This window comes from Parus major, chromosome 1A (genome assembly GCF_001522545.3).
Source record: "Parus major isolate Abel chromosome 1A, Parus_major1.1, whole genome shotgun sequence".
Classification (NCBI taxonomy): Eukaryota; Metazoa; Chordata; class Aves; order Passeriformes; family Paridae; genus Parus; species Parus major.
The window spans coordinates 34,538,791-34,561,679 of record NC_031773.1 but is presented as its reverse complement, the minus strand read 5'-3'; the positions used below and the strand labels follow the sequence as shown (position 1 = coordinate 34,561,679).

At 36.9% G+C, this 22,889-nt stretch overlaps 1 protein-coding gene across 1 annotated transcript in view; it reads right to left on the bottom strand.

The window, feature by feature from the left end:
* Positions 1–22,889, bottom strand: part of TRHDE (thyrotropin releasing hormone degrading enzyme) — a 211,945-nt gene that overhangs the window by 155,986 nt on the left and 33,070 nt on the right. The window contains exon 3 of the mRNA XM_015628042.3: positions 18,006–18,132. Within this exon, the coding sequence (XP_015483528.1) occupies positions 18,006–18,132 (127 nt within the window). The remainder of the gene's footprint in view (positions 1–18,005; positions 18,133–22,889) is intronic.

The window sequence follows — 22,889 nt, the reverse complement described above, 5'->3', positions numbered from 1 at the left end:
CACGTATCTTTTAAAAACTGAATGTTTATCTTTGAAAAAAAGATCCCAGGGTCCAGGAGAATCTTACCTAGCAGCTTATTTTTTACCTGAGTCATTTCAACAAGCTGTTTGACAGCAATATTTAATAACCATTTTAAGGGCCCATGTGTGGGGAAAGTGGGAACAAGCAGTAAGTGGCAGAGCTTCATAATCCAGACTTTTCTGGGAGCTGTAAATGTATGGTATAACCACACCCCAAAACAAAGTCTGAGAGGACCCAACAAGGAAGACTTCCCAGTTTTGTGGATTCAAAAAGAGACCATGGATTCAAAAGCACCAGTGAAGAATTCTTCTGGAAAGCGAACTGACTTTTTCTTTAATTTGAATTTACATTTGAGTAACTGAAGATTTGGTCCTTAAGGCAGTAATTTCTAGGAAACCCACGTGACAATGAAAAGGCTCACTGCTCTGTTACTCTTGCTACTGACATTTGTATTACTAGGATGGGAAAATCCTGATGTAGAGTGTTGTACATACTACACTGAAGTGCTGTCCAAATGAGCCAGAGATTCCTCAGAGAGCTGATATGTGAGAAGGTGACCCCAACCAGCTGTACCATGTGCCAGCACAGATGTTAGTACTCCTGGAAACCTAACAGTATGATCTATCCACCAGAAGAACTCCTTTTTATGAACTGTATATCCACTTTAATATAATTTGCAGTTTACTTGTCACGCAAGCAATGCAGGAAATCAGCTACAAATTTGAGAGGAAAGGTTTACTTACAACCTGAAACCTCACTGAAAATCCGTATCAAAAATTCCATGAAACACAAATGAAAGTAAACTTTGTCTGAAGTACCTTCCATTAAGTGAAATATTTTACAAAATTCTTCTTTCCTATTGAAGAAAATTTGAAAAATTGTTTCTTCTACAATCAGGTATCAGGAAAAAGGTGGTTCAAAATTTGTTCTAAGTACTGGTTATATTTTTGCCATGAAAGTTTACTGTAATCAATTGCAAACCATTACTTACCACCCGAGGTTTTTTCCATTCTTATGAATTATAAACCTCAGCACAGCCAATGCTGAAAAGGTCAGTTTACATGTTTATTTAAAAGTAGTGTCTAGCAAGTAAAAATATGTATTGCACCTGGTTCAACTTTTTCTTCATTTATATTTTATTATACGAATTTTAAACATTTCTTCTGTAAGCACATTGATATTTACATCTGTTAGCTACCAAACATTTTGTACATTCAATACCTCTATAGATACAAATCAACTGTTAGCATCTGCCAGCTATGTATTTAAAAGTTCAGGGCAAGGAGGTACTTAAACATGATAGGTTTGAGTCAGCAAAAAATAATCGTGTACTTAAATTCAAAAACAACTTCTTGAAATAGCTCCTGGATTGAAATTTCCATTGAAAAATTATTCATTTGCATCTATAGGGCTGCAAAACCCTTCCTCTTCTATTATGTTCTCACTGAAAAAAAAACAAAACTGTTTTCTGTGTCCATTGAGGGCACGCCAGTTAACAGGCCTAAAAAAACCCCACTGGATATATTTTAAAACCACCTTTCTTCCAAAAATGTCTACTGCGATTTGAAAAACAAGAATTATTAGTATTATTTTTAAACACAAAATACAAGAATATCTTTCCAATTATTTTTTAGTGGGAATGTTTTTAACGTGTTTGGATATCACTCTACACTCTGATGTTGCCCATTCCAGAAATTCCCTTTAACAACACTGTTAATCTTTTTATAAATCTAATTTTCAAGCCCTTATAAAACCTGCAACCTCATAGCCATTGTACTTCATAATGTCAAATATTTCTGGTCACAAAGATATTCTTCCAGACTTACCCATCACCATATGAAAATATATATAGCATGCAATTTATTCTGACATTTACAGTACAACACAAGACTTTCATTTCTTATTCTATGCTATATATATTCAAGAGACAACAAACAGAAATTCTGGGCATCTGACAGTAATATTTCATTGAAGAAAAATAAAGACTAGAAATTATATTTTATCTGAACTACAGAATTTAGGTTGGATAATGAGTGATGACAGATTTTACAGCACTTCAATGTTGACTTAATCACTCCACTTATTATTCTGAAGTGGTTTTGGCTTAATGGGGTTTCAGGTGTGGAGAATCATTGACACGCAATTTCCACCATGGAAAAATTTCACCAAATGTAACCAATTGGGCAACTATTTTAAGGCATTGACATGGTGAAGGATTTCTTTAGGTTTATTTCATCCTATTGCAAAAGAAGAATTGAGATGGTCAGAAGCAGAAAATCAAGTGAATTAAGACTTTTCCCAACAAAACAGCCTCCATACAAACTCTGGTCATGCCTAGCCATGTTTGATTGGTGATAGCTGACAGGATTACAGCCTAGTTGAGGCAGCCCACAAAACACAAATGTGCTGTTAGTAGCATGGTACATCACTCAATAGTGATGAGTACAAAAAAAATTTAAAGTACTCTTATCTCAGTATGCTTTATTTAGTTTTCATACACAGTAATGGGAAATTTAAGCACAAAGTGTACTGATCATACACTATACCTTAATTGTATATTCAAAACTCCAGTTTTAGAAAGTTTTTTGTCTACATAAATACAGCCTACAAAAGCTCCCCAATCACATCTTCTAAAATTGTACTATATTTTTGCTTTGGACAGTAAACAAGAAAGGAAAAGAAATTAACTTTTGTTAATTACATCAACATCTAAAAGAAACATAAAGGAAGACAATAAAGCCTGATCCAATTGAATAAAATGTCTTGACTAAAAACATTCTGAATCAGATTTATGATAAACTCAAGGCCTAAATGAGGCATCACCTTTTAAGATCAAGCAGACAGAATATTATCTTTATGTGTGAAATCATCTTCTTAAAGTACGTATTTTGGTGCCATCCTGTTTCAAACATAAATCAAGTATGCATACTGAGTACCAAGGACAACCAGTTGGTAGCCCACATGTAAAGTAAGGCAGTTCATATTGATTCTCAAATCTGCAACTCATCCCAGCTCCTGGCAGCTCTCCAATCACATACAGCACGTGGGATTCTCCATCTCAATGCTCATCACAATGTATAAAAACATGGAAAGAAGATGTCAAAGCAAAGATTGCTGTAATAGCATTTAAAGATGGAGAGATGGGTTCAATGTTAGAACAGCTCCAGTGGACATAATAATGTCAAGAACAGAGAAGGTAAACAAAAGGATATTTATATGCTGTTAAGTACTACAACTACACTGCCTTTACAATCACGTTGGCAGGGATGCAGATGTTAACACAGTGGTGCAGAGAAGCTAGGATGCACAGATTCAACTGCTCAGTCCACCTCACTAACCAAACTTTTGAGATAAAGTCCAAGTAAATCCATAATCCTAAATGTCAAAGTGCGACTTCAAGTGAGATAAATAAAGAAAGGGAAAAAGTCCTTTTCAATTTCTATTTCACTGGTACTGAAAAAATTCCTTTTAAAGAATACAAATTTTAGTATGCTGCTAAAACCCATTAAAATTTCATTACATTTTGAGCACATGTAATTTTTAAACCTGGTACAGGATTCAGCTTCAGCTTCCTGTTAACTGAGTCTGGAAAACACAGTACACCACAGAGAAGTGTAACGTACAAATGAGAAAACAGTTTGACACAGGGGCCACTGCCATCCTAAAATGGCACACACAGAAAGACTAGAAAAGGGTACAACAGGGACAAAGGGATAACAAAGGCAATTAGCACTATAATAATGATACTCAGCACTCAGTCTACACAGTCAATCCTCCCCAAGACAGGAAAAAAGAGAAAATATTATTATTATTAAATTCTGAAGTTAAAAAACTCAGTGATCAGCATAAAGAAAAGTGTAAGCCAAGGTTCTAATATTTATTATAAAATCCAATGTGTGCATCTGCTGATTCATTTTTCACTAAATCTGCTAAGACAAGAAAGAAAGAATCTTTACAGGTGCAACTTTTACACCAATATAGATTACACCAAAAATGCAACCTATTCATGCTGAAAGAAATACAACATGGTCTATGCTTTTGAGAATGAGCCCCCTCTAACAGATTTGTGAGAGGATGAAGAGGATGCCTTTCCTTTCCTGGGGTAGTCCACACACACACACGAAAAGTGTCAGCCATTGGAAAAGAAGGACCTGTATATGAGATAAACGCACTCGTGCAATTTCTCCATCAGAGCATGACACACAGAGCTACTGACAAAAAAATCATAAACATGTACTGAGGGAAAAATACCAACAAATGAAACTTTACTTCCTTTCTATGACATATCTTTCATTAGCATGTTTAGTTTAAGGAAGAACAAGGTGCTAGAGTATGAGGACAAAGGAAAGATGTCTTACTGAAGAGACCCCCGCCCACATGTGGGTGTTTATCGAAATCCAGTTCTATACAGATCTGCATCACTGGTGAGGTTTTAGCAATTTGAAGGAAGGCACTATCCCCTGTAGGTAATGATACATGGATAAAGACATTCAAAAAAGCTTCTAAATGTACCTGAGTAGTTCTGCATTTTAATACCATGAACAAATAGCAACATCATCCGGAATCTTCCATCTTCACACAAAGATGGAGGGACACTCTACCATGTTCATAATCCCTAGGTCAAAATGCCTTGATCCTGGATGTGCAGTGAAGGCAAATTCCCAGCTGGGAGTGTTAAAATGAATTTCAGTGAAGCTCACCAGTCTAACAGATCAAAGAATATGCTGTCAAAAGACTGGTTCTGCATGGAATTACCTTCCAAAATATAAAATAGCTTGCTTGTCAAGTCAAAAGTTTTGATATGAATAGAGACATTTATATTATCTCTAGTCCTATTACCTCTCTATAGGAGCCCTCCTCCTAAATATGAATATTGAAGGGAAACATTTTACAGCTTCTGTGTCTGTCAACTTTTACTTATAGCCTACTTGAATAATGGAAATGAGCTGTTAGTGGTAGAGTGTAAGACAGTTCTTTCTCTCTAAGTGGGTTGACTGCCACCTTTATTTTGCTGAGAGCAATCAGGAGTTTTCTGAGGCTGAGGTCACTGATTTTGGTAACACACACAACATACACTAGAATGTTACAAGTTACTTTGGAATTAAACTTAGCTTTATGCTGCTGTACCATCTGTGACTATAATCTTCGAGGGTTATAGTTTCATGCACACTGGCAGCAGACCTGACTTGAGAAGTTCTGCGTAGCCAAGCCAGCTGCAGCTTCTCAGAAGTACAGCTGAACTGTGGGACAAGCCTGAAAAACAGTTCTTTGGAAAGATCTGGTTAAAACTGACCTCCAAAAAATCAAAGGGAAGAAAACTACTTTACACCACTGAAGTTAATGTCTTTTTAAACTGCATATAGGACAATCTGCTTGCCTGATCTTTCTTGAGTCTGACGAAAAAGAACTGCAGTGATGATTTTTAGGTGGAGGAGGTAATTCAAAAAATGTCAGACTTCTGAAATGAGGGACAACTAGTTCATAACCAGTGAACTAACAGTAACCATATTCTCCATGGGACCCACAGATAAGAGCCTGAAAATTGCCATAATGTCATGATTTAACCCCAAGCAGCAGCCAAGCACCACAGAGTAGCTCACTCCCCCACCAGTGGGATCAGAGAGAGAATCAGAAAAATAAAAGCTGGAAAACTTGTGTATTGAGATGAAGACAGTTTACTAGGGAAAGCAGAAGCTGTGCACACAAGCAGAAGCAAAGCACAACAAGGAATGAACTCCTCACTTCCCACAAGCAGGCAGGTGTTCAGCCATCTCCAGGAGAGCCCCACCAGGTATAAATAACAGTGACTTGGGATAACAAACACCATCACTCCAAACATCACCCCCTTCCTCCTTCTTCCCCCCACTTTATACACCGAGTGTGATGTCAGATGGTCTGGAACATCCTTTTGGTCAGTTGGGGTCTCCTGTCCTTGCTGTGTCTCCTCCCAGCCTCCCAGGCACCCCCAGACCCCTCCCCAGTGCGGCAGCATGAAAAGCAGCAAAGGCCTTGGCCCTGTGTAAGCCCTGCTCAGCAATGACAGAAACATGCCTGTGTTCTGAACATTGTGTTCAGGATAAACACAAAATCAGTCACCAAAAACCAGCAGCAAAACCAGCACACCCCAATCCTCTCATTATCTACATTTCCAAAGTCATTGCATGCTCAAAAGACTCTCCCAGATTCCTTATTCCATGGTGCACACTTCTTGGTTCCATGATTAGACTTATGCCTGTTATGTATGAGAGCAGAAAGGTGGGAACTAGTTTGGGAGAGCCTCCATTAAAATCTGGTATCTGCTGACTGGAATTTTATATATAGATATGTGTCCTTACAGTCTTTATAGGCTTACCATCATAAAGTACAGGCCAGGATATATGGTTGGACAGATTATTATTAAAGGAACATTCACAGACAAGTACATGTAAAACATCAAGAGGTTAGAACTACTTGTAGGAAGATTTGCTTTTAATATTTAAAATTACATTTTACTCACTTGTAATGTTATTTTTCTGCACTTCACTATTGAAACATTAAATTATCCTTCAGCTGTGTACTTAGATTTGACCATTTTATACTCCACATCAAAGCTGTCACACAGCAATTGTATTTTGATTGCAGAGCAAGCTTTTTTCTTTTTTCTTTTTTTTTTTTTTTCCCCCAAGACATTGACTGACAAAGATAAAACAGTGAGTTTTTCTGGGATGGACTTCCATCCAGCTGTCCCCAAATACAATATAAGCATTACAGAAAGCTGTCTGTTCACCATTACCCTGAATGACTTAGAGTGATTTCAAATATCCTTCAGTATCACTTGGCAATATTCTTGTCTTTGAAAGGTTTTTTTTATTAAGAGCTACATAAGGTCATTGTGTTATCAATCCTAACTTGTAAAATTCAGACTCTTTTAATCATTTGGAAACTGTTGTATGGTTTCTACAGAAAATCCTGGAGATATGGCATGAAGCATAAAACTGTATTTCTAATGCATATATTTGTTATTGATTAACAGCCTGCTCCTTTGTCTTTAAAATTCAATTGTCTGTGATTACCTTAAGAAAGAAGCAAAGCTTAAAACATTTCAAGAATATGAAGAAAAGTTTCCCAGGAATTAATTTTTACATTACTGGTGAAAAGACATATAATGCATTTTACTATGTATCTAAGTTACGGCTGACAGTTTTGTGAAGCTTTATGTATTTCCACATCTGAGAATTAGCACCCTAGGAAGAATACCTCTCAGATCAACTTTAAAGCAGGAAATATTGCAGTCACTTGTATGTCCCTCACATGAATCATCAATACTCAGCCATGAAAGGATGCAAGTTCCAGCTGCCTCCTGTCTCAATGCACATTCAAATTCCATCTGACAACTGAACATTTTATACACGTCTGACCAGCAAAACATCTGCCTGCCCTCACCTCTTACCACTCCTTGGCTTTCAGCTGAGCATCTAGAAAGGACAGCAGAACTGAGGTGGTTCTCCATTTACAAATGCATTTCCCGTAAAGTGATTACAATGTGCTTAGGTACTATAACAAGCATGGAAACATCTGACATAATTTCCTATGAGGAATTCAACCACTGACCTCAGTTACTGCTTGGGAGTCACATCATAAAGAGCCACATGTAATTTAAGTTGTGTCAAATTACCTGTGCTTTTACAACGTGACTTCAAAAGGAAACCTAGTGTCATAGAGGTAGTGATAGACCAAAGCCCCTGCTGAAAAAAAAAAAAAATGACCAAAGCCCCTGCTGAATAAAATACATATCAGGAGCTCTTTTAGCATGATCCATTTCACTCTAAGTTCCCTATTGTTGCCAATAGCCAGAAACTCAGGGACTATTTGGAAACAGTTTCTAAAGATTTATCTAAGCCCCCCAGAGAGACAGCAATAGCTGCAGAAACTTAGGACAGGGGTCTCCAGAATACATTTCTAAGTTCTTTTGTCCCCTTCCCTCCTACTCCCACCCACTTCAGGATTCAACTGTCCACTTACTTACAAAAGCAGAACAACATGCAGCAGTGCCAAACCCTCCAAGAAAAAAAAAGCAACTGGATTTTTCTAGACTAAAATGTTGCCCAAGTTTAATTTCAGTGAGCAGTAGCATGTGACAAGGAACATATTTTTTAGTTGAACAGTGGGAGTTGTTTTTGCTTAATACACGTCCTGAAGTGTGCTATCACTGTGACAAATATACATCTTCAGAAGTACAGCTTTGTTAGAAGTGTTACTGATAAGAATCAGAGAGAGCGACAGAAATCGCAGTCTTCGCAGAACTGATCCTGAAACTGGAAATGTTATGGTTTAAATACACAAGCAGATGGCATTTAAATAAATTAGCGGAAAAGAAAAGGAGAATTCATATATAACAAGAGAGAACAGGGAAAGCAAGTCTAGCAGTACATACCAGAGATCTCCACTGAGTTTTAATTAAGTGATTCTTTCAATGCCCATATACCATTTTAAGAAGCTTGCCAGCACACAGCAAGCAAGGTGGGGCGAGGGGGAAATGCACAATGGTAATTCACTTGTTTAAATTAAAGTTGTTCACATATCTTAATATTTTCATCGTTACACTGAAAATCATTGGTTTCCATAATGTAAAAATGAAGTTGCTTCAAGCATGGAACTGCAAACGTAGCATAATTCATTGTATTAGGATATTTTTCAGTTACAATATCCTTAGCAAAAGCAATGAAAGGTGAGCACATACATCCCTTTGAATTTCAGTAGCTTACAGAAACTAGCTAGTACAGGTGGAAGGTTTCTAACTAAGCCAGCAGAATCTAGCCAGCAGCAATAGGTTTATTCAGCTCAGTAGCTATACACTTTCTCACATCTTTTGTATGAACAGAAATCTCTGGCCTACTTAAGTCCCACTTTAATGTGTTATGATCTTTTCAAGACACTATCATAATCTCTTGAAAGAAACTTCACATGCTCTGTGCTGATATATGAAAATGTATCTTCTTTACACCTGTATCTATAGGGGTTTTTACAGTTCAGAAGCAAGATGTGAAAGCTCATTTTTACACATCTGCATAAAGATTTTTAACTGTTCCTAATACACAGGATATTTTCAGTAAGTGGTAACTTTTTTTTCTAACTCTCACTGCACCAGTAATGCACACCTTTTAGATTTCCTGGGAAGAATATTAATTCAATTATTTTGAGTGTGTCTATGTGTACTTCCCTCAGTTCTTTTCTTTATGGCACAAGGTTCATTGCGAAGAAAAATGTTCTTAGTAGAGACAACTATGGAATTGTCATGATCTTGGCATTACATTATGTGTGAATAGGTAACATTTTAAAATACATACATGCATATTTCAGAACAAGCATAAGAAAATAAGCAAAGCCAAATATGAATCAGTTTAAGTAAGGCAGTGGGAAAAGTGCTTTATCATCAGTTTTGCCTAGTGAAACTTCTGTTTCTCAGTGTAATATATTTGCTGCCCTCAAATCAGAATCTAATGGAAAACAAACTTTGTCACAACACCATCTGGAGAGCGTAACAAACTACCCCAGAGGAGCACAATCCTTCTAAAGCTGAAAACATGGAGAGTTAACAGGAACACTTCTTCAGTGCTGCAGGGGGAAAAAAAAGAAAACCAAAAAAAACCCCAATTGTTCTTCTCACTTACTTTTAGCAGTGACACTGGTATGAAAAATACATAAATTCACATACTCCTAAAGGTCCTAATAATCAGCATGAAACTGATGGTAGGATTTTTGAAATTGCTGCAAAAAGAATGCAAAAGGAACAACACAATGCAAGAACCATTAAAATCCCCTTTCAGTCTTTCTGCAGGGAAGTTGTCATCCCAGCCATTTAGAGACTCTGAATAAATGGCAAAAGGTACAGATTAGCTCTGAAACTACAGTTAAGCATCCTAAATCAGTTTGCAACTCTACAAACAGTAGGCTTATCCTAAGAGAATGAAGGCAAGGAGTTATACAAACCCTAACAGCTCTAAGTGCCTCCAGTGAGTGAGAGATGCAGGAAAAATGTCTTTTAAGGCTTTCTTGCCTATCTTGACCAAGAAAATAGGCTATAGTACGACTTTCAGTCTAAATAAAATTGTGCTTCTGAAATACAACTCTGACTTCTGAAATAAGACTCTGAACATTATCATGACATTACCTCTTCCAGGGCTGGAGATCCAATACAGCAACTACAGGGTTCAGCAAGCATAACACTAGGCAGGCTAAAACTGGTACAGAACACATTTTTAGACATGAATGGAAAAAAGATTCCATTGTATTGATTTATAGTGCCTCTTAGACTCATTTGAACTTCTTTCTGAGTCCAGCCTGAAACTGAGTTGTCTTCACTTTTCAAATCAAATGTGGGAGGCAAGAAACCACAATGCTGAATAAGAAAATAGTAGTGGAAAATATTGTTGCTGCTACTGCTATTGAAGTATGAAACTACCTGCCTCAATCAATTCACAGCAAAATTTCTTAACAAATAATAGAATTTACCTGTACTCAAATTGCACGTGTTAAAGAAAAAGTCTGAGTGAACTGTGTCAGTGTTTGATGTGGACAGTCCTATAATCTGCCTTTTTTTTTTTTTTTCTCACCAGTACAACACTGATTTTGCTGAGTTTCAGTCTTCAGGACATCCACTACTTCACATGTTAAGACAGGAAAAACAGGAGTCACCACAGTATCCTTATTTACTCTCCTTCCATTTGAAACTGCAAGGTTAAATGAAAACTGGAACCTTCATGTACTGAACTTGAAATTACTAAAGTTTGTTATATGGCTATGAACCAAAATTACAGGTAATCAAGCAAGTCATCAGTAAACTTTCATATTTACTCAAATACTGCCATTATGAACATGTTACTCCATTACTTGTTATTCTATTAGTTCTGCTTGTAAATATAGATCTCTCTAGAAGGTGCTGTTTAAATAATGCCCAGGGTATAAGACTGCATAAGGGGACTATAGGTTTCATTAGGTCAACAACAGCCATTTTCTTCTTCACCATAAGACAACATAATTGAGCAGATTGCCTAACACTTCTGTCCTATTTTAGACATAGACGGTATCAGGTTTCTACCTCAATTCTGAGAGAAAAGCTCATTTCTTTCTCCTTAGTACTCTAATTGATATAGATCAACTGCATTACCTACTTCATTCAAACTAAATGCTATAGGTACAATTTTCAAAAGAAAAAAATTCATGGTTTAGCACATTCTACTGCAATCCAATCTTCCTACACACTGCCGAAGGATTCACACACTCCCTTTCTTGAGCATCATCTAAATTTACCACAGTATCCTCAGTGGTATAATTTATCTTTTTTCCAGATCCTTTTGTATTTGTTTTTCTGCCATGCAGCTCAGAGCTTTGCATTGCAACTTTCATAGTGTCACACCATGCACAGAAAGTAACTCTCACAGTATCCTAATGACATATAGACCCTATCCTATAATAAAAACTACTTTTCATAATGCCTATACAAACATAAAGTTCATTGTGGACGAAAGGCCTAAGCTTTTCCTACACAGGCTGCTTTAAAATAAAGCTACAGTTGCTGGTATAAAAGGTCTCAACTGCTGGTCAAAGTCTCTGATGAACCCTCTCAATTCTCTAATCTAACGGGTTACTAAAATTGTTCCTTAGCCTCTTTAAAAAATAAAATTAGTTCAAAAACTGGACATGGTCAATCAGGTATGAGAGCTCTGCTCAGACAAGTGAAAGGAACTATAATGAAAACTACTTCAGTCACAGCTATGTAAAAAGTATTTTGAATTCATATGTTTTTAGGCATTTAGCCATCTCATACCAGGTAGAGGTTCCTACAGTTTTCTGGTGATTCTCATAATTTCTATGGGTTTCTGTGTCTGTCAAAGATCTTACTCCATTTTATAAATCCTAGAGAAGTATTCACCTTGTCTTTTATCCATCTAAAAATCAGAGATCAAATTTAAACTATCCAGATTAGTTTCCTTTCTGTGTAGTCAAAAGAGATACCTTTACTCGTACCTTCTCAGCCAAGATTCATTTCTCCTAACTCATGATAAAATGCATCATTTCTGAAGGCATCTGTGTTTCTCACAAGGTAGAGAACTAAGAATAGACACTGTTGAAATTCAGTGCACCCACTTCTGCACTGGTACTAACTGTTCAAATGACATAGTGAAGAGCAGCTTGGGAAAAATCTATTTACATTCAGATGAAGGATTCTCCTGGCTCAAAAACAGCCCTGACATTTCCAGGGAATCTCCCACAATCCCACACCCTATTACCCTCTCATAACAGCATCACTCTCAGTGTTTGGTTTTTTTTTTTTTGTTCTTTTTTAATTACTCATTTAAAAGCCAGGCTGATTTACCCAAGTAGCCAGTGGGGACACTGTCAGACTTGGTCACCTTCTTTTTACTATGGACTGACTGAATTGCTACTGGCAAAAATACTCCTTTCTGAACACACTTTCTTTATCTGTATGGATTCTATTCATGACACACTAAAGAGAGAAAGGATATCACAACATACTCACTCATGAAAAGAAAACATTCCATTCAGAAGGGGATTATTTCCACCAGGGCTCATTCATCTTTATTCTATATAAGGTTACTTTATTCCTATATGTAACTTTTCCCATCTCCTGCAAGTAACATCAGACTTGTCACACTAATGCAACAGAGAGAGATCAGGTACCCCTTAACAAACTTCCAAAACCTGTTAGAATGCCTGCTGTGAGCCATATTAAACACACTAAAGGAAATAATTGGTTAATCATCTGAGATACTTCAGAGCAATATAGTAAGTCTTAAGTAATGACTATTTTCTCCCTTCTTTGTTAGCATCATACTATGGATTGATTTCCTATGTGGTTTGGTTCAGTTTAGTAATTCACAGTTTCTTTTCTATATCAAAGCATTGTTCTAAGAAAATACATTGCTTTCCCCTATGGCTGGAGCTGAAATTTTTCCCCCTGGTGTCCTGACCAGTTTCTGAAGTACTCACAGTTTAGAATTTTAAATAAATAAATAAATAAACAAAATAAAAAAAAGAAAAAGCCCTCACATGCCAAATCCACACCCCAAAGGGAAGAAGCTACACAGTTCCTCTGTGAAGGAATGATCTGTATCAACATAACAAATCACACATTCTGTGTGCAGAAAAATTATGTTTGCTTCAGGCAGTTGGTCAAAGAAAATAGCAGACTTCAACTCTGCTGCTTTAACACGGGTGATAGTCGCAACTGAGATGTTCAAAGCTATTAAAAAACAATAAATCCATGTGAAACTGTTAGGTATGGGCCACCAATGGCCCAACAGAAACTCATCTGAAAGCCAGCAGGACATTAGCTAAGACATCTCACAATATCCCATGGCATTTAACAGTACCAGTTAATTATGCTTAGGCACATGAATCAAGCTCTTCGTGACTGCTCTCCCTGTTCTAGAAGTACTAATTAATGCTTTAAATTTTATAGACAGAGAAGAAAAAATAAGCTATCTTGCTTGGTGATGTGCAGTAATTTCAGTTCAGAGCTGGACAGGTGGCAGGAAGCCTCACTGGCCAGAGAGAAAGCACGAGGGTAGAATTGTGAAACTTTTAGCATAACCTAAGCAGAGAATGCAGGTAACAACATGGAGGTTCACCTACAAGGAGCAGCAGAAACAGGAGAAAGGGCAAACGAAGGGGAAGAAAGCAGTAGCACAAGAACTGCTGATGGAGATGATGGAAAATCAAGCAGGGCAGAAGGCAACATTGCAATGAACTGGTTAGGAGAATATCCAACAGTCAAGATAATAGTAAAGCACTTAAACCAAAGTAAACAGTTAATCACTAGTGCTCACAGCAAGTCATCTGGCTAACTTAACAACAGCATCTCAACACTTCTTCTCTGGGCCTGCAAGGACCCTCACTGCACCAGGCAGCAGCAGTTCTCTCCCACCAAAATATTCACTGTCAAACATCAGGGAATGGAACAGAGGTAAATGAGCTTCTTCTAAAAATCAGAACGGAAACATTCCCCTGCTAAACTTACTCATGCTAATGGCTGAGATATTTTTTTACATCATAAGAGTTTCAGTTCTTCAGTGACATACTTTAAAAACTGAATCCTCCAAACTACTCCACAAGTAAATGTTAATGGTCCAATCTTGTCTTCCATTGTGCAGCATGTTCACTAAAACCCTTGGAAAATAATTTTCTGAAACTTTGCATTCACAACTTCAAAGTGTTTAATGCAGCATAATGAAAACAAAACCGTAAAAATTTTGCATGAAGCAGGTAATTAGTACCCCATCCATACCTGTAAAGGAAAAACACTCCACAAACAATAACCACATAAAATATATCAGATGAAACTCCAAAGTATACTATAGCAAATCTACAGAAAAGGACTTCAAGAAGTCTGAAAATCTACTTCACTTGGAGGTGTTGGTGGAGGAGAGGCTGGACATGAGCCAATCTGGGCTGTATCACAAGCAGTTTGACCAGCAGGGTGAGGGAGGGGATTCTGCCACTCCACTCTCACCTGACCCCACATGCCGTGGAGTCTTGGTTGGAAAAGCCCCTCCACCTCAAATCATTTACAACTAAAGAATCACAGCTGTCCACATAGCAAGAGGGTTTGATTACCTTTTCATTCCCCATATTCCTACTTTGAAGACTCTTTTAAGGTGGTTTTCTGTTTGTTTTTTGTCCTTTTTAAATTTTTAAGCTCCATGCACTTCAAAACAGCAACTGGCCAGGGCTTCAGGGGGAAAAATTCAAGACCTTTGCAGTCTCTAAGACCCTCATAAGAAAAAGCTCAATGCATAGAAAGCAGTTTTTTGTGCAGTGCAAACAGGATTAAAAGTAACTATGTGATATAAATACAGAAATATTTTGTATTCACTAGCCACAATTAAAAACCTTTCTGTATACCTTTTTAGATAAAATAAAATTCAATAGTTAATCTACCCATCACTTTAACTAATGTTTGCAATGATAGTATTAAAGTCTTGGAAAAATCTAGGTTTTTTTAAAAATACATGATTTATTTTTCATAAATAAAATTCATATAAAAATTATTGGTTTGAAACCTTACACAAACACCTTCCAATTCAGAGTATGATGTAGGAAAAAAATGCAGAGACCTACATACTAAGTAGAACTTTTAACTGTGGAAATTGTTAATTCCAGTTAGAGAAATTCCCAATTCAAATTCATTACTAGAATTCACATCAATTGGAAAACAAATCTACTTCTCCAGTGCATTCAGAACACAGTACAGATGTGAAAAAAAGCCACAGCCACCTGACTGCATGTAAACACAGCAAGAAAGCCTGGTCAGCACCAGTCAGGCAGTCATGAGCAACAGGAGGAATTGGTTCTTGTAGAGAACACTGGCTGATGTACTATAAACACAAGTAAGGAGCACTACTTTCAAATGCCTTGGAAATGGACCTCAATGACTCAGAAGTGAACAAATGAACACAGATCTTTCTGATACAGCAACACATCTAAAGAGCCTAAATGTCCTCAGATACTCCTACCATACAGAGAGCTCAAATGGATGACCACATAAATGACAAAGCGCTCTGACAAAGCTGGCAGGTCCCTCATCCAGGGAGAATCATCTGTAGCTCCGACTCACACAGACAGCCCTACAGACTCCAGTGACATTAAAATTGTCTCACTCAATAGCTGGTACAGCACCTCCATAGTCAACTGGTCAGTATTTCAACAAAATTATTTTGTAAACATAAATTGTGCTTTCAACCAAAATAATCACATTTGGTTAAGTTTCTTCTTGCTAGAACTGCAAAGTACACAAAATAATTTTTTTCAAAAAAAAACTATGTTTGAAAGAGAACATTTTCTATAAAACTGTTGACATTAAAAAGCTTTCCAAAGTACATTCTTCATTTTTCACTCCCACCTTCACACTTAGAAGTGAAATTAAAAACTTCTGAAATGCCCCGCCAAGGAAAACATGCTCATTTTGCTTAAAACCTTAATAAAGTACTCAATCCTTTGCAGTGCTGACAGCAGTAAATCAGGTGAGTGCTAAGCTTTTGGAGAGCCCAGGCGCATTTTCAGGATCCACACATCTACTTGATGCACATGCTTTTTTCACTGCTATCACTAGTGCTGTTTTGTATTTTCATTTAGGAAACTCTTCAATACTACAGACAAATCCTTATCACAGACAGATTTTTACCAATTTTAGTCCTTCTATTCACTCATCAGACTACTGTCCCTAACCTTCTAACCTATGAATTCTTTTTCAAGTTTAAAACAAAAATAAAAATTCTGTGTTCTTTCAGGTTAAAGACACCAGCATATGCTTAAACATAGCAATCAGTGTTTTGACGAACTAAAACAAATATACCTGTACCAATCTGCAAATAAATTTTTTAAAATATTTACAGCACTGAGTTTAGAAATTTTTTTCCTATGTTTATGTTAAATAAATACAACCTTACTATATTATAAAAAATTATCCTCTATAGTAATTATTTTCGTAGTATCACTACTGAATGGCTAAAGTCTTCATGCAGTATTTCCTATTAACAATTTTACTGCAAATATTTGATGAAAAAGTACAGCTTTACTTGCTACTATTCCTCCTGTTCTGTTCCAAAAAGATACAAACGGGAATATATTCACTTACAATGACTTTTTATTAAAAGCACAGCACAATGACAATGGATATAGCACGTTGGGTTTAAAGACCATGTTACAATTTTGAAAGATACTCTGAAGCAGATACAGTTACTACCACTGCTGCCAGCTGACATTTTCAATAAACTACCTGAAATAATGATGTTTAGATGATCTTTAAGATCCCTTTCAACCAAAACTGTTCCGTGTTCCTCTTTTCTATTCAACAAGTCCTTGATTATTTTTTCACCTCTAAATTTTTGGCCCCTGTAAGCCTAGAACTTCCTTTACAAAACATTATTAACACACTTGAAGACATACATGAAAGTACACACATGTTCATTTCTCTTAAATATGCCGTCTGCATATTTCTCTAGGAGAACACTACCTATAACCTGTTATTAAAAGACACCAAGAAATAAATGCCACAACATACTTATAGAAATACTCATGCAATACCCTCATCTAGAAACATCAATTACATTATCTGTCTCTGACACCATTAGCTCTAAGTCCAACAAACGTCCTAAGCAGGCAAGGGATTTAATGAAATAAAACCTGACTTCCTGGGAGGATCACCTGTGGTTCCAACTCCAACACTTCTGGTCAAATACATGCTGTCCTCCTGCTGCTGAGCAACAGGTTTTTCTGAATCTTTATCAAACGTGCTCCAAAGGAGGGAAGGCATAATAATACTGTGGGAACTATTTAAATGAGTAGGAGATCAACTGATTGTGGTGAAAGGGAAGATGAGAAGAAACTGTTTTTAAAAAATAATAGACATTTATGGGGTTTACATTTAGGTCACAGTAAAACAAACTCACAACAATATTTTTCAATAAACAACAAGACAATAAGCTTGTCTACTAATCATCATTAATAAGCCCTATGAGCCATAAAAAAAAAAAAAAAAAGAAAAAACTAGCCCACAGTCCTGCACTGCTACAGGTTTCCACAAATATTTTCACTTCTGTTCCCCATTTAAGGTTGAGACAGCAAGGTACAAGTATTACAGAATAAACACCTTCCAGTGGCTATCTCATAGGAGTTAAGGACCAAAACAGACATCAAAAAAAAAACCAAAGAAAAACCCAGCCCTCTTACCAGTGAAAGTTCTCAGGCTCTCTACCCATTGTCTAACAAATCTAAGTACTGACTGCTTCCCGCTCCTTTCAGTTCCAGGTTGGAGAAAGCATAGTTTGGCTTCCCTTCCTCTACAAGGAAAAATTTCTTGCTTACTGATCCTCCTAAATTAACCCAAACATTTAACTTGAAATCAAATACATTACATTTCTTTAAAACAGCTGCCTTAATCTCTCATTCCTGGGTTTACTTCACATTCTTTGGGAAATCTTACCTAATTTTGGCAGGGAATAGGGCACTTTAAAATAATCCTCATAAAACTCAATGAGTCTCCTTGTAATATTTAGAGCATAGTCCCCCGATCCTCTTCGGATTGCATCAGGCCTTGCATATAACCGTACCTGTCAAAAAACAAAGCAAAAGTCCAATTTCAGCATCTGCCTTTTAAACCTATCCTACCTGCAGATGTCAATGAATTACTCTAAGGTTGCTGTGAGGTGGCAGGATCATTCCCTTAAAGCCAAATATCGTTGTCATACATTTGTCAAATCATATAATAATTGAAAACCAGAACTCCCACAATTAATGTTTCAAAGTTCAGAAGTCACAATCTCCTACTTATTTGTGTTGCCAAATAAAAATTTTGCACTCCTTGTATCAAACTAAATATTCGAAGAAAATACATGTGTTTGCTAGAGATATGATGGAAGAGTGGATTAGTATAATGGTTCTCTGCCTACACTGAATGTAGGCAGGATGCAGTGACTCAGTAGGAGAGAAGTTCATGGTTTGTTAAAGGCACATTATATCAAGCCCTGAAAATATTAGTAGACTGTGAAGAAAAAAAATAATCATTCTCTTTTCTTTTCTCCAGCAGTGACACCGTTACCCTTTATGAGCTATGGGAAGACTGCAAAAACTACTATTTCTAAGCTCATTCATGTACACAAACAATTAACATTCCTGAAACCTCCTTGACTGCTTCAGGCCTCTGTTTTCAGAAAGCAGTAAATTAAAGCTGTTTATATAAGCTACAGACTGCTCTGTTCAGTATAACACAGCTCACACATTTCAATAGCTGGAGTGACCCAAGTGAACAGAACTCACCTTCACACTTCAGCATCCAAGTGTGGCCCTGAGGTAGCAGAAAGCACTGCAAGGTTGTTACCTCTTCCCTGTCCTTACAGTCTGGAGCATTTCCTTTGTGCAAAGGTGACACAGAGCCTAGAACTGCTTATCAAGAAAGGGACAGAAAGGGGAACAATTTTTTGTTCTCCCTCCTCATACCCCGCCTGATGGAAGCAGCGTGCGCTTTGTCTCTAGTGACTGTGGCAGAAGGTCTCTCCCCGCAGTACATAATGACCTGACGTAAATGGGACTCTACTAAATGTCAATCCTAATAATAATATCTGACTCGCCAGTACTTTCTGTGGTAGGATTAAATCCCAGACAGGGTTCTGAGGAAAGCAGTAGTGCAGAAATCAGAAAATATCAACGCAATCATGAAGGAGAAATATCGGCTTTGGAATGTTTCTAAATGCTCTATATTCTGGATTAAGAAAAGCCAATGGGATTTTTGGCATGAGTGAAAGTATTACCAAGTATTGCTTCACTGCTCTTTTCCTGAACAAGTTCAGTTAATAATCCCTATCTGAAAGCACACAGATCATTATCTGAACTCTTCCAAATCACTATTTTTATTTATTGCTCCCTTTCAAAGTTAACAGTGACATGTACATTAAACATCCCCTTATCTACTGAACTAAATACAGGTTTTAAAAAAATAGGTATTAACCACAGAGTGTATGGAAGGATGTTAAGAATTACAATTAGATTTGTGATGAACACTGTTTTGTATCATTAAACCTTTATACACAATTTTGCATAATTGCTTTACTGGCACAGTTGACTGTATCAGCAAATTAGGGAAAAAAAGTCAGTCAACCAAATATGCAAGAAAATCATTCAATTTGACAGTGGCCAAATCTGTCCACAATAAGAAAGAGGACAACAGAAGGGAAGAAAATAATAGGCAGAGAGAAGAAAAATCAAGGTTCAACTTATTGCACTAAAATGAATGTCTCTTGGCAAATGCAGAAAAGGCATTCAATGGTGCCTGAGATGGAGCCAAGGTATGAAAGCTGCGATGCTGCAAACTCTAATTTGTCTCCTGCCTAACACTGAATGTAGTTTTATTTTGCCTGTAAAGTTTCCCTGTGTACCTCTCTGCCTGCCCAGAACAGCTCTGGACTGCCAGGCCTCCATGGCTCACACCAAGGTCACCCCTAAGCTGAACAATTCAGAAACTACCCATGCCTCTGCCCAGGTCTCTCAGGGGCTTTGAGGCAAGAGATATTGTCAAAGCAATCAACCATCTTCGAACACTTGGTCTTGCATCTGCCGTTCACCCAGCATGAAATGCATGGAGAACCTTAGACACACCATTCCAGACCTACCCCGGGCTCAGACATTCCCTCTTGGTTAGCAGAGGGCTACAGCAAGGGACAGTCTGGGACACTCTGCCAACCTGGCTGGCTGCTTTGGGTGACACATTCTGAGGTGCCATTCACAACATGAGGAGCTTGGTCCAGAGTTCAGTCTAAAGGCCGGCACCTCTAAGTTTGAAACTGAAGCCCCACACTTTCACACGCTGATGTTTTTTAATATGTTTATTTTGACTGTATCTTACTTCCAAATCCATCAAATGGGGACTATATATTTCCTTAGTTTATAAGAAGATTCTCAGTGAAAAGTAATAAAGTTTTTGCATTCTGCTCCAAAGAGAAACTTAAATAAATAAAACAGAATCATGATTAAGACAGGAGACTTGTTTAGAATAATTTGTTCACTACTTTCATTTCAAAAGCCAGGTAGGTAGTGTTACTTTAAAACTGCATTGGACTGAACAATAATGCCCAATTATTATATACTTTAGTGTTTGATCACTGTACTAAGAACTTGATTTTACAGTAATTTAAATAAGAGAAAAAACAGAGTTTTCTGCAGGGTCAGGCCTAAATATATAACTAAAAGCAGTACATGTTCTCCCACAAAAGACAACCAGGTTTCTAACCTAAGTGCATAATTCATCATTCACTGCACTGGCACCTATTGCCCTGCAAATACTGTTAGTGCTTTTCTTCATAATCTTCACAAGATTAGGTTAGACTATTATTTTCATGTAAGAAAGTGGAGACCAAAGAGAGACTAAGAGTAATTCTGGGTGCCTATCTCGACACCTCTCAATGTCAAGTCTATTTAACAGCTTTATTGCACACACTTAAAGCACTGTTCCCACTGCATTTTACTGCAGTGGTGAACACTTTATAGAAGTTTTGGCCACAGGTGCCTTAGTTTGGGCATTCACTAAATCAGTAATATATGATTAATGACTAAATGAGACTCTGTCAGTTTATGTGATTTACTTGGCATCCCACAGCAACTCTGGAAGCAGAGGCAGGGTGGGAATTCCAAGCAGGCATTCATCCTTATGACCAGTTAACAACCAAGCATCTTCCGTATCTGGGAATTAATGAAGTAGGTTCTGTTTGGACTACAGGTATATTAACAGCACACTGCTGGTGTTCTGATGCAGTATAGTTCCCTGTGTTTCTCAGTGGAAAAATATCAGAAAAATGTCATGAGGAATCATATTTGTAATGACACTGTAATAATACCTATGAATACAACAAGGCTCACACAGTTAACCTAAATCCTGGGGGTTTTTCTTAGCTTCTTTATATCTACATTGTAACCACTACCAAGTGTTAGTAACCTTACTCAAATTCTTGGGATTATTTTGGCAGCATCATCAGAAAAAATACTAAATACTCCTGAAACTTGTATGAATTCCATGTATTTGTTATAAGTGATCAACAGCCTACTCCTTTATAGTTAGTCTAAAGTATTTGCTGTATAAAACAGCATACTTTTACAAACAATTTGTAAATACTGCAACATTTTCTCTAGTCTCCTTTAGTATTTCAGCATTTGCTACATAAAATAAGTCAAAGAAATTTTAAAAATATTTGTAATACCAGGTTGCCAGCACAGATAAATGTGGCTGCTAAGTAAGAGCTGTTTCCCACAGAGAGTCATGATATATGCTAAGAAATGTGCAACATACTTAAAACAAATCTCATCTAACTGAAGGTTATTAACTACAGAACATAAGAAAATTTTCCTATCTACAGCAGGTAAAAATTATCCATCAAAAAGAAAGCTAGCACTTGAAAAGAAAAGAGATTTTCTTGTCTTATTATTTCAGAGTGCTTCAAAAATGTGAATTAGTAAGTATGTACAAGGTACAATGGGTAAAATTCTGAAAAGTACAACTCTAGACAGCAATACACACCTTAATTTCTAGAGAACAGTATGTTCACAAAATTGTTTCCATTGTACCAAAAACTAGCAATAATTTCACCACATAAAAAACAGAGGAACAGATTCAAAAGAAGTAGAACTGATCTATTTTGAAATTTTAAAATGACTACTTTTCTCTTCTTTTTTTTTTTTTTTTTTTAATTAAAATATAAGTGAAAAGGAGAGGAGGATTAAACAGATGAAGAATATTAAGGAAAAACCTGAAGTATTTTTTTCACATTATGTGAAATACTTTGGGTCAAACCAAAGGGTTTGTACAGTTTTGCAGGTAGCAAGAATATGGAATACATTCAACATTTTGATCACAGCAACAAAAAAGAAAAATCCATTATTTACATGTCTAATTGCAAAAAGACTCTGGTCCAACCTTCTGCCCTACAGGAATTTACTAAAGATAAAGGAAGACCAGAGAGAAATGCACAGTGTTCTTCCTCTGGCAGTAGAAGATACTAAAAACCTCTGCCACAAGCCTGCCAACCTGCTTTCCCAGGGAATTAAGGAACTTGACAACCAAGCAGAAATCAGGATGTTACAGTAAGAAGTTTTCATGCCTGAAGCATGGCATACACCAGAGCCCACCTCTTACTTTAGAATTAAATATGCACTTCTACATTTGAAGCCTGCTTTTGAAGACACTATTCTCTATATCACCTTCTATTTCATGTGTGCCGCCCCTCTAAAACCTTTGTTCTTGCAGGGGTGTTATGTTTTTAGGGGAGCATCACCTTGCTTCATATCATGACATTTGTATACTTACTGTTATAGTAAAGTTTAC